Source organism: Oncorhynchus mykiss, chromosome 23 (assembly GCF_057628025.1).
Source record: "Oncorhynchus mykiss isolate SJ-2025 chromosome 23, ASM5762802v1, whole genome shotgun sequence".
NCBI classification, from domain to species: domain Eukaryota; kingdom Metazoa; phylum Chordata; class Actinopteri; order Salmoniformes; family Salmonidae; genus Oncorhynchus; species Oncorhynchus mykiss.
Window position 1 is genome coordinate 64,265,615 of NC_143044.1, and position 13,454 is coordinate 64,279,068.

General features: G+C 50.2%; 1 protein-coding gene across 5 annotated transcripts in view; it reads left to right on the plus strand.

The window, feature by feature from the left end:
* rhobtb1 (Rho related BTB domain containing 1) overlaps nucleotides 1-13,454 on the plus strand; it is a 69,578-nt gene that overhangs the window by 14,412 nt on the left and 41,712 nt on the right. For all 5 annotated transcript variants that reach the window (XR_016491192.1, XR_016491191.1, XM_090217908.1 and 2 more), the window contains exons 2-3: nucleotides 330-525; nucleotides 1,635-1,738. Coding sequence is in view for 3 of the 5 variants with exons in the window: in XM_090217908.1 (XP_090074034.1) it covers nucleotides 330-525; nucleotides 1,635-1,738 (300 nt within the window). In the remaining 2 variants the exon portion in view is untranslated. The remainder of the gene's footprint in view (nucleotides 1-329; nucleotides 526-1,634; nucleotides 1,739-13,454) is intronic.

Below are 13,454 nucleotides of genomic sequence, written 5' to 3' on the forward strand. Positions count from 1 at the left end.
GAGCCAGTTTCCTACTCCTCCCTCTATTCCCTGACCTCTGGATGTGTTCTGCAGTAGTGTGGTTCTAGAGCAGCAGAGTGACAGATTAGTGGACCTCAGTGTTAATACTATCCTGTCGCCATGTCATCAGTATAATCATAAGAATGTGAATAGCTGCTTATTAGAACGTGTTTCACGGTTGTTTTGAATGAACTGAGTGAAAATGAAGTCTTAATTTAAACGTGTACCTACATTATGTTGTTCATCTGCGTTGTTTAGGCGATCTACTACCGGACGTTGCATCATCATCATCCAACGTGATTGAGCCTGTTTTCTCTCCTGTCACACAGGGCCCTGAACACTAGTATGGACTACGAGAGACCCAATGTTGAGACCATTAAGTGTGTTGTGGTGGGGGACAACGCCGTAGGGAAGACACGGCTGATCTGTGCTCGGGCCTGCAACACCACTCTGAACCAGTACCAACTACTGTCCACACACGTCCCTACGGTCTGGGCTATAGACCAGTACAGAGTGTGTCAAGAGGTACAAACCTAACCCTGACCCCTGACCCCTAACCCCAACACACATCCCTACGGTCTGGGCTATAGACCAGTATAGAGTCTGTCAAGAGGTACAACCCTAACCCTGACCCCTAACCCCAACACACATCCCTACAGTCTGGGCTATAGACCAGTACCGAGTCTGTCAAGAGGTATAAACCTAACCCTGACCCCTAACCCCAACACACATCCCTACGGTCTGGGCTATAGACCAATACAGTCTGTCACTACCTGTCTCTCTACACTGCAGCTGAAACAGCCCTACCTGTCATCAAACAGCCCTACCTGTCATCAAACAGCCCTACCTGTCAACAAACAGCCCTACCTGTCACCCTACCTGTCGCCCTACCTGTCACCAAACAGCCCTACCTGTCACCAAACAGCCCTACCTGTCACCAAACAGCCCTACTGTCAACAAACAGCCCTACCTAAGAAAGCCTGTCCCTTTAAGAACTCAGCAATGATGTCACAGCTAAGGTATATGTTTTACTGATGAAAGATGTCAATAGTTTAAGAATATTTCTGTCATTATTACAACATTATATATCTTGTTTTTATGCTAGCTATCTAACATTATTAGCTACATTTTCGCCTATAATTGTTAGCTGGTTAGTCTGATGTTGCTAGCTACTTGTATTTTTGTTTCACTCATTGGATTATTTTAACAGATGGAGACTGTATCTTGTTATTTCTAAATGAATGTGCCTTATCTTAGTATTGATGCCATTGTATTCATGTTTATTATTTCCAGACCACATGGATAAATGGACAGTTAATTGGATAATCACAGCTGAGTGACATGGCACAGATCTGCAAACATTGTTAATCTCCAATCAACATTATAGAACCCTAAACTGAGGAACTGCCTCTCTAACAGGAGTACAATCTCCATAACTTCACAGACTCAATCAGTGTATAAATTTAAAGGCATTACCCTCTAATTCAAGACTTACTTGATCACTCACCTGTCATCACTCACCTCCCACTTGTCATCACTCACCCCCACCTGCATTCTATGTACAGTATTTTAAATTAATCTTGTTTAAAAATCTGTATGTTTTCTAATATGTGTCTCTGTGTGACCCGCTGTAGGTGTTGGAGCGCTCCAGGGATGTGGTGGATGAGGTCAGTGTGTCTCTCAGGCTGTGGGACACCTTTGGCGATCATCATAAAGACAGACGCTTCGCATACGGAAGGTAAGCTGACACCTGGGGCTGACACCTGGGGCTGAGATGCTGGGGCTGAGATGCTGGGGCTGAGATGCTGGGGCTGAGATGCTGGGGCTGAGATGCTGGGGCTGAGATGCTGGGGCTGAGGTTGGGGCTGAGGTTGGGGCTGAGGTTGGGGCTGAGGTTGGGGCTGAGGTTGGGGCTGAGGTTGGGGCTGAGGTTGGGGCTGAGGTTGGGGCTGAGGCTGAGGCTGGGGCTGAGGAGTATTTTTTTTTCTGGAATGGCTAAGGATGAGTAGGGGTGGATTGGGTACGGATGGGATGGGTAAGGGTGGGATGGATGGGTAAGGGTGGGATGGGTAAGGGTGGGATGGATGGGTAAGGGTGGGATGGGTAAGGGTGGGATGGGTAAGGATGTGTAAGGATGGGATGGGATGGGTAAGGATGGGTAAGGATGAGATGGGTAAGGATGGGATGAGTAAGGATGGGATGAGTAAGGATGGGATGGGTACGTATGGGATGGGTACGTATGGGATGGGTACGGATGGGAGGAGTAAGGATGGGAGGAGTAAGGATGGGAGGAGTAAGGATGGGAGGAGTAAGGATGGGATGAGTAAGGATGGGTACGTATTGGATGGGTACGGATGGGCAAGGATGGGAGGAGTAAGGATGGGAGGAGTAAGGATGGGAGGAGTAAGGATGGGTAAGGATGGGATGAGTAAGGATGGGATGGATGAGATGGATGGGTTGGGATGGGTTGTGTAAGGATGGGATGGATGGGTAAAGATGGGATGGATGGGTAAGGATGGGTAAGGATGGGTAGGGATGGGTAAGGATGGGTAAGGATGGGTGGGGATGGGTAAGGATGGATGGGGATGGGTAGGGATGGGATGGGATGGGTAAGGATGGGATGGGTAAGGATGGGATGAGTAAGGATGGGATGAGTAAGGATGTGTGAGGATGGGATGAGTAAGGATGGGATGAGTAAGGATGGGATGGGTAAGGATGGGTAAGGATGGGATGGGTAAGGATGGGTAAGGATGGGATGGGTAAGGATGGGATGAGTAAGGATGGGATGAGTAAGGTTGGGATGTGTAAGGATGGGATGTGTAAGGATGGGATGTGTAAGGATGGGATGGGTAAGGATGGGATGGGTAAGGATGGGGATGGGTAAGGATGGGGATGGGTAAGGATGGGGATGGGTAAGGATGGGGATGGGTAAGGATGGGATGAGTAAGGATGGGATGAGTAAGGATGGGATGAGTAGGGATGGGTAAGGATGGGATGAGTAAGGATGGTTAAGGATGGGATGAGTAAGGATGGATAAGGATGGGATGGATAAGGATGGGATGAGTAAGGATTGGATGAGTAAGGATGTGATGTGTAAGGATGGGTAAGGATGGGATGGGATGGGTAAGGATGGGTAAGGATGGGATGGGTAAGGATGGAATGAGTAAATATGGGATGGGTAAGGATGGGATGGGCAAGGATGGGTAAGGATAGGATGGGTAGGGATGGGTAAGGATGGGTAGGGATGGTTAAGGATGGGATGGTTAAGGATGGGTAAGGATGGGTAGGATGGGTAGGGATGGGTAAGGGTGGGTAGGGATGGGTAGGGATTGGATGAGTAAGGATGTGTAAGGATGGGATGAGTAAGGATGGGATGGGTAAGGATGGGTAAGGATGGGATGGGTAAGGATGGGATGAGTAAGGATGGGATGAGTAAATATGGGATGGGTAAGGATGGGTAAGGATGGGTAAGGATGGTTAAGGATGGATAAGGATGGATAAGGATGGGTATGGATGGGATGGGTAAGGATGGGATGGGTAGGATGGGTAAGGATGGATAAGGATGGGTAAGGATGGGGTGAGTAAGGATGGTTAAGGATGGGATGAGTAAGGATGGGATGGGTAAGGATGGGATGAGTAAGGATGGTAAGGATGGGATGAGTAAGGATGGGATGAGTAAGGATGTGATGGTGTAAGGATGGGGAAGGATGGGGAGGGATGGGTAGGATGGGATGGGCAAGGATGGGTAAGGATAGGATGGGTGGGAGGGGTAAGGATGGGTAAGGATGGATGGGATGGATGGATAAGGATGGGATGAGTAAATATGGGATGGGTAAGGATGGGATGGGATGGGATGGGTAAGGATGGGAGGGGTAAGGATGGGATGGGTAAGGATGGGGAGGAGTAAGGATGGGATGGGTAAGGATGGGAGGAGTAAGGATGGGATGAGTAAATATGGATGGGTAAGGATGGATGGGTAAGGATGGGATGGGTAAGGATGGGAGGAGTAAGGATGGGATGGTTAAGGATGGGATGGGTAAGGATGGGAGGAGTAAGGATGGGATGTGTAAGGATGGGATAAGGATGGGATGAGTAAGGATGGGATGGGTAAGGGTGGGATGAGTAAGGATGGGTAAGGATGGGTGAGGGTGGGATGAGTAAGGATGGGATGGGGTAAGGGTGGGATGGGTAAGGATGGGATGGGGTAAGGATGGGTAGGTATGGGTAAGGATGGGATGGATGGTAGGGATGGGATGGGTAAGGATGGATGGATGGGTAGGGAGGGGTAGGTAGGGGTAAGGATGGGATGGGTAGGAATGGGATGAGTAAGGATGGGATGAGTAAGGATGGGTAAGGATGGGATGGGTAAGGATGGGATGGATGAGATGGATGGGTTGGATGGGTAGGGATGGGATGTGTAAGGATGGGATGGATGGGTAGGGATGGGTAAGGATGGGTAGGAGGGATGGGTAAGGATGGGTAGGGATGGGTAAGGATGGATGGGGATGGGTAGGGATGGGTAAGGATGGTAGGAGTAAGGATGGGATGAGTAAGGATGGGATGAGTAAGGATGTGTAAGGATGGGATGTGTAAGGATGGGATGGGTAAGGATGGGTAAGGATGGGATGGGTAAGGATGGGATGAGTAAGGATGGGATTAGATGAGTAAGGATGGGTAAGGATGGGATGAGTAAGGATTGGTAAGGATGGGATGAGTAAGGATGGGATGGGTAAGGATGGGTAAGGATGGGATGGGTAAGGTTTGGATGTGTAAGGATGGGATGGGTAAGGATGGGATGGGTAAGGATGGGATGGGTAAGGATGGGATGAGTAAGGATGGGATGAGTAAGGATGGGATGAGTAAGGATGGGATGAGTAAGGATGGGTAGAGTAAGGATGGGTAGAGTAAGGATGGGTAGAGTAAGGATGGGTAGAGTAAGGATGAGTAAGGATGGGATTGGTAAGGATGGGATGGGTAAGGATGGGTAGGGATGGGTAAGGATGGGATGGGTAAGGATGTGTAAGGATGGGATGGGTAAGGATGGGATGAGTAAGGATGGGATGAGTAAGGATGTGATGAGTAAGGATGGGATGAGTTAGGATGGGATGAGGTAAGGATGGGATGATGGGTAAGGATGGGATGGGTAGGGATGGGTAAGGATGGGATGGGTAAGGATGGATAAGGATGGATAAGGATGGGATGGGATGGGTAAGGATGGGATGGGTAAAGATGGGATGAGTAAGGATGGGATGAGTAAGGATGGGTAGAGTAAGGATGAGTAAGGATGAGTAAGGATGGGATGGGTAAGGATGGGTAGGGATGGGTAAGGATGGGATGGGTAAGGATGTGTAAGGATGGGATGGGTAAGGATGGGATGAGTAAGGATGGGATGAGTAAGGATGGGATGAGTTAGGATGGGATGAGTAAGGATGGGATGATGGGTAAGGATGGGATGGGTAGGGATGGGTAAGGATGGATAAGGATGGATAAGGATGGGATGGGATGGGTAAGGATGGGATGGGTAAAGATGGGATGAGATAGGATGGGATGGGTAAGGATGGGCAAGGATGGGAGGAGTAAGGATGGGAGGAGTAAGGATGGGAGGAGTAAGGATGGGAGGAGTAAGGATGGGATGGGTAAGGATGGATGGGGATGGGTAGGGATTGGATGAGTAAGGATGTGTAAGGATGGGATGAGTAAGGACGGGATGGGTAAGGATGGGTAAGGATGGGATGAGTAAGGATGGGATGAGTAAATATGGGATGGGTAAGGATGGGTAAGGATGGAATGAGTAAGGATGGGATGGGTAAGGATGAGTAAGAATTGGATGGGTAAGTATGGATTGAGTAAGGATGGGTAAGGATGGGTTGGGTAAGGATGGGATGGGTAAGGATGAATGGATGGGATGGGTAAGGATGGGATGGGTAAGGATGGGATGGGTAGGGATGGGATGGGTTAGATGAGTAAGAATGGGATGGGTAAGGATGGGATGGGTAAGGATGGGATGATTTAAGGATTGGTAAGGATGGGATGTGTAAGGATGGGTAAGGATGGGATGAGTAAGGATGGGATGGGTAAGGATGGGATGGGTAAGGATGGGTAAGGGTGGGATGAGTAAGGATGGGATGGGTAAGGATGGGATGGGTAAGGATGGGATGGGTAAGGATGGGATGTGTAAGGATGGCTAAGGATGGGATGAGTAAGGATGGGACAGGTAGGGTTGGGTAGGGATGGGTAAGGATGGGTAAGGATGGCATGGGTAAGGAACAGATGGGTAAGGATGTGTAAGGATGGGATGGTTAAGGATGGGTAAGGATGGGATGGGTAAGGATGGCCATGGGTAAGGATGTGTAGGGATGGATGAGTAAGGATGTGTAAGGATGGGATGGTTAAGGATGGCTAAGGATGGGATGAGTAAGGATGGGATGGGTAGGGTTGGGTAGGGATGGGTCAAGATGAGATGGGTAAGGATGGGATGGGTAAGGATGGGATGGGTAAGGGTGGGTAAGGATGGGATGGGTAAGGATGAGATGGGTAAGGATGGGATGGGTAAGGATGTGTAGGGATGGGATGAGTAAGGATGTGTAAGGATGGGATGGTTAAGGATGGCTAAGGATGGGATGGGATGGGTAAGGATGGAATGGATGGGATTGATGGGGATGGGTAGTGATGGGATGTGTAAGGATGGGATGGGTAAGGATGGGATGGTTAAGGATGGGATGGGTAAGGATGGGATGGGTGGGATGGATGGGATGGATGGGTAAGGATGGGATTGGATGGATTGGATGGGATGGGTAAGGATGGGATGGATGGATGGGATGGATGGGTAATGATGGGTAGTGATGGGATGGGTAAGGATGGGTAAGGATGGGATGGGTAAGGATGGGATACGATGGGATGGGTAAGGATGGGATACGATGGGATGGGTAGGGAGGGTAAGGATGGGTAGGGATGGGTAAGTATGGTTAGGGATGTGTAAGGATGGGATGTGTAAGGATGGGATGGGGATGGATGGATGGATGGTAGGGATGGGATGCGTAAGGACGGGATGAGTAAGGACGGGATGAGTAAGGACGGGATGAGTAAGGACGGGATGGGTAAGGACGGGATGGGTAAGGACGGGATGGGTAAGGACGGGATGGGTAAGGACGGGATGGTTAAGGACGGGATGGTTAAGGACGGGATGGGTAAGGACGGGATGGGTAAGGACGGAATGAGTAAGGATGGGATGGGTAAGGATGGGATGGGTAAGGATGGGATGGGTAAGGATGGGATGTGTAAGGATGGCTAAGGATGGGATGAGTAAGGATGGGACAGGTAGGGATGGGTAGGGATGGGTAAGGATGGGTAAGGATGGCATGGGTAAGGAACAGATGGGTAAGGATGGGATGGGTAAGGATGTGTAAGGATGGGATGGTTACGGATGGGTAAGGATGGATGGGTAAGGATGGGATGGGTAAGGATGGGATGGGTAAGGATGTGTAGGGATGGGATGAGTAAGGATGTGTAAGGATGGGATGGTTAAGGATGGCTAAGGATGGGATGAGTAAGGATGGGATGGGTTAGGGTTGGGTAGGGATGGGTCAAGATGAGATGGGTAAGGATGGGATGGGTAAGGATGGGATGGGTAAGGGTGGGTAAGGATGGGATGGGTAAGGATGAGATGGGTAAGGATGGGATGGTAAGGATGTGTAGGGATGGATTGATGGGGATGGGTAGTGATGGGATGTGTAAGGATGGGATGGGTAAGGATGGGATGGGTAAGGATGGGAGGGTAAGGATGGGATGGGTAAGGATAGGATGGATGGGATGGATGGGATGGATGGGTAAGGATGGGTAAGGATGGATTGGATGGGATGGGTAAGGTGGGATGGGATGGATGGATGGATGGGTAGTGATGGGATGGGATGGGTAAGGATGGGTAAGGATGGGATGGGTAAGGATGGGATACGATGGGATGGGTAAGGATGGTTAAGGATGGGATGGGTAGGGAGGGTAAGGATGGGTAGGGATGGGTAAGTATGGTTAGGGATGTGTAAGGATGGGATGTGTAAGGATGGGATGGGGATGGATGGATGGATGGTAGGGATGGGATGAGTAAGGACGGGATGAGTAAGGACGGGATGAGTAAGGACGGGATGAGTAAGGACGGGATGGGTAAGGACGGGATGGTTAAGGACGGGATGGTTAAGGACGGGATGGGTAAGGACGGGATGGGTAAGGATGGGTAAGGATGGAATGAGTAAGGATGAGTAAGAATGGGATGGCTAAGGATGGGTTGAGTAAGGATGGGTAAGGATGGGATGATTAAGGATTGGTAAGGATGGGATGGGTAAGGATGGATGGATGGGATGGGTAAGGATGGGATGGGTAAGGATGAGTAAGAATGGGATGGGTAAGGATGGGATGGGTAAGGATGGGATGGGTAAGGATGGGATGATTTAGGATGGGTAAGGATGGGATGGGTAAGGATTGGATGGGTAAGGATGGGTAAGGATGGGATGGGTAAGGATGGGATGGTTAAGGATGGGATGGGTAAGGATGGGATGAGTAAGGATGGGATGAGTAAGGATGGGATGAGTAAGGATGGGATGGGTAAGGATGGGATGGGTAAGGATGGGATGGGTAAGGATGGGATGGGTAAGGATGGGTAAGGATGGATGGGATGGGTAAGGATGGGATGGGTAAGGATGGGATGTGTAAGGATGGGATGAGTAAGGATGGGACAGGTAGGGTTGGGTAGGGATGGGTAAGGATGGGATGGGATGTGTAAGGATGTGTAAGGATGGGATGTGTAAGGATGGGATGTGTAAGGATGGGATTGGTAAGGATGGAATGTGTAAGGATGTGTAAGGATGGGTAAGGATGGTATGTGTAAGGGTGGGATGGGTATGGATGTGTAAGGATGGGATGGGTAAGTATGGGATGGGTAAGTATGGGACGGGTAAGGATGGGATGGATGTGTAAGGATGGCTAAGGATGGGATGAGTAAGGATGGGACAGGTAGGGTTGGGTAGGGATGGGTAAGGATGGGTAAGGATGGCATGGGTAAGGAACAGATGGGTAAGGATGTGTAAGGATGGGATGGTTAAGGATGGGTAAGGATGGGATGGGTAAGGATGGGATGGGTAAGGATGTGTAGGGATGGGATGAGTAAGGATGTGTAAGGATGGGATGGTTAAGGATGGCTAAGGATGGGATGAGTAAGGATGGGATGGGTAGGGTTGGGTAGGGATGGGTCAAGATGAGATGGGTAAGGATGGGATGGGTAAGGATGGGATGGGTAAGGGTGGGTAAGGATGGGATGGGTAAGGATGAGATGGGTAAGGATGGGATGGGTAAGGATGTATAGGGATGGGATGAGTAAGGATGTGTAAGGATGGGATGGTTAAGGATGGCTAAGGATGGGATGGGATGGGTAAGGATGGAATGGATGGGATTGATGGGGATGGGTAGTGATGGGATGTGTAAGGATGGGATGGGTAAGGATGGGATGGTTAAGGATGGGATGGGTAAGGATGGGATGGGTGGGATGGATGGGATGGATGGGATTGGATGGGATTGGATGGGATTGGATGGGATGGGTAAGGATGGGATGGGATGGATGGGATGGATGGGTAATGATGGGTAGTGATGGGATGGGTAAGGATGGGTAAGGATGGGATGGGTAAGGATGGGATACGATGGGATGGGTAAGGATGGGATACGATGGGATGGGTAGGGAGGGTAAGGATGGGTAGGGATGGGTAAGTATGGTTAGGGATGTGTAAGGATGGGATGTGTAAGGATGGGATGGGGATGGATGGATGGATGGATGGTAGGGATGGGATGCGTAAGGACGGGATGAGTAAGGACGGGATGAGTAAGGACGGGATGAGTAAGGACGGGATGAGTAAGGACGGGATGAGTAAGGACGGGATGAGTAAGGACGGGATGGGTAAGGACGGGATGGGTAAGGACGGGATGGGTAAGGACGGGATGGGTAAGGACGGGATGGGTAAGGACGGGATGGTTAAGGACGGGATGGTTAAGGACGGGATGGGTAAGGACGGGATGGGTAAGGACGGAATGAGTAAGGATGGGATGGGTAAGGATGGGATGGGTAAGGATGGGATGGGTAAGGACGGGATGGGTAAGGATGGGATGGGTAAGGATGGGATGGGTAAGGATGGGATGTGTAAGGATGGCTAAGGATGGGATGAGTAAGGATGGGACAGGTAGGGATGGGTAGGGATGGGTAAGGATGGGTAAGGATGGCATGGGTAAGGAACAGATGGGTAAGGATGGGATGGGTAAGGATGTGTAAGGATGGGATGGGTAAGGATGTGTAAGGATGGGATGGTTAAGGATGGCTAAGGATGGGATGGGTAAGGATGGGATGGGTAAGGATGTGTAGGGATGGGATGAGTAAGGATGTGTAAGGATGGGATGGTTAAGGATGGCTAAGGATGGGATGAGTAAGGATGGGATGGGTAGGGTTGGGTAGGGATGGGTCAAGATGAGATGGGTAAGGATGGGATGGGTAAGGATGGGATGGGTAAGGGTGGGTAAGGATGGGATGGGTAAGGATGAGATGGGTAAGGATGGGATGGGTAAGGATGTGTAGGGATGGGATTGATGGGGATGGGTAGTGATGGGATGTGTAAGGATGGGATGGGTAAGGATGGGATGGGTAAGGATGGGATGGGTAAGGATGGGATGGTTAAGGATGGGATGGGTAAGGATAGGATGGATGGGATGGATGGGATGGGTAAGGATGGGTAAGGATGGGATGGGATGGGTAAGGATGGGTAAGGATGGGATGGGTAAGGATGGGATACGATGGGATGGGTAAGGATGGTTAAGGATGGGATGGGTAGGGAGGGTAAGGATGGGTAGGGATGGGTAAGTATGGTTAGGGATGTGTAAGGATGGGATGTGTAAGGATGGGATGGGGATGGATGGATGGATGGTAGGGATGGGATGAGTAAGGACGGGATGAGTAAGGACGGGATGAGTAAGGACGGGATGGGTAAGGACGGGATGGGTAAGGACGGGATGGGTAAGGACGGGATGGTTAAGGACGGGATGGGTAAGGACGGGATGGGTAAGGATGGGTAAGGATGGAATGAGTAAGGATGAGTAAGAATGGGATGGCTAAGGATGGGTTGAGTAAGGATGGGTAAGGATGGGATGATTAAGGATTGGTAAGGATGGGATGGGTAAGGATGGATGGATGGGATGGGTAAGGATGGGATGGGTAAGGATGAGTAAGAATGGGATGGGTAAGGATGGGATGGGTAAGGATGGGATGAGTAAGGATGGGTAAGGATGGGATGATTTAGGATGGGTAAGGATGGGATGGGTAAGGATTGGATGGGTAAGGATGGGTAAGGATGGGATGGGTAAGGATGGGATGGTTAAGGATGGGATGGGTAAGGATGGGATGAGTAAGGATGGGATGAGTAAGGATGGGATGAGTAAGGATGGGATGGGTAAGGATGGGATGGGTAAGGATGGGATGGGTAAGGATAGGATGGGTAAGGGTGGGATGGGTATGGATGTGTAAGGATGGGATGGGTAAGTATGGGATGGGTAAGTATGGGACGGGTAAGGATGGGATGGATGGGTAAGGATGGGTAGGGATGGGATGGGTAAGGATGGGTAAGGATGGAATGGGTAAGGATGTGTAGGGATGGGTAAGGATGGGATGTGTAAGGATGGGATGGTTAAGGATGAGTAAGGATGGGATGGGATGGGTAAGGATGGAATGGATGGGATTGATGGGGATGGGTAGTGATGGGATGGGTAAGGATGGGATGGGTAAGGATGGGATGGGTAAGGATGGGATGGGATGGATGTGATGGAAGGGTAAGGATGGGTAAGGATGGGATGTGTAAGGATGGGATGGGTAAGGATGGGATGGATGGGTAAGGATGGGTAAGGATGGGTAAGGATGGGATGGGTAAGGATGGGTAAGGATGGGATGGGTAAGGATGGGATGGGTAAGGATGGGATGGGATGGATGGGATGGATGGGTAATGATGGGTAGTGATGGGATGGGTAAGGATGGGTAAGGATGGGATATGATGGGATGGGTAAGGATGGGTAGGGATGGGTAAGGATGGGATGGGTAAGGATGAGTAAGGATGGGATGGGTAGGGAGGGTAAGGATGGGTAGGGATGGGTAAGTATGGTTAGGGATGTGTAAGGATGGGATGTGTAAGGATGGGATGGGGATGGATGGATGGATGGTAGGGACGGGATGAGTAAGGACGGGATGAGTAAGGATGGGATGGATAAGGATGGGTAAGGATGGGATGGGTAAGGATGGGTAAGGATGGAATGAGTGAGGATGGGATGGGTAAGGATGAGTAAGAATGGGATGGGTAAGGATGGGTTGAGTAAGGATGGGTAAGGATGGGATGATTAAGGATTGGTAAGGATGGGATGGGTAAGGATGGGATGGGTAAGGATGGATGGATGGGATGGGTAAGGATGGGATGGATAAGGATGGGATGAGTAAGGATGGGTAAGGATGGGATGATTAAGGATGGGTAAGGATGGGATGGGTAAGGATGGGATGGGTAAGGATGGGATGGTTAAGGATGGGATGGGTAAGGATGGGATGGGTAAGGATGGGATGTGTAAGGATGGTTAAGGATGGGATGAGTAAGGATGGGATGAGTAAGGATGGGATGGGTAAGGATGGGTAAGGATGGGATGAGTAAGGATGGGATGGGTAAGGATGGGATGGGTAAGGATGGGTAAGGATGGATGGGATGGGTAAGGATGGGATGGGTAAGGATGGGATGAGTAAGGATGGGACAGGTAGGGTTGGGTAGGGATGGGTAAGGATGGGATGGGTAAGGATGGGATGGGTAAGGTTGGGTAAGGATGGGATGGGTAAGGATGTGTAAGGATGGGATGGGTAAGGATGGGATGGGTAAGGATGGGATGTGTAAGGATGGGATGGGTAAGGATGGGATGGGTAAGTATGGGACGGGTAAGGATGGGATGTAGGGATGGGATGGGTAAGGATGGGTAAGGATGGGATGGGTAAGGATGAGATGGGTAAGGATGGGATGGGTAAGGATGTGTAGGGATGGGATGAGTAAGGATGTGTAAGGATGGGATGGTTAAGGATGGCTAAGGATGGGATGGGATGGGTAAGGATGGAATGGATGGGATTGATGGGGATGGGTAGTGTTGGGATGTGTAAGGATGGGATGGGTAAGGATGGGATGGGTAAGGATGGGATGGGTAAGGATGGGATGGATGGGATGGATGGGTAAGGATGGGTAAGGATGGGATTTGATGGGATGGGTAAGGATGGGATGGGATGGATGGGATGGATGGGTAGTGATGGGATGGGTAAGGATGGGTAAGGATGGGATGGGTAAGGATGGGATACGATGGGATGGGTAAGGATGGGTAAGGATGGGATGGGTAAGGATGAGTAAGGATGGGATGGG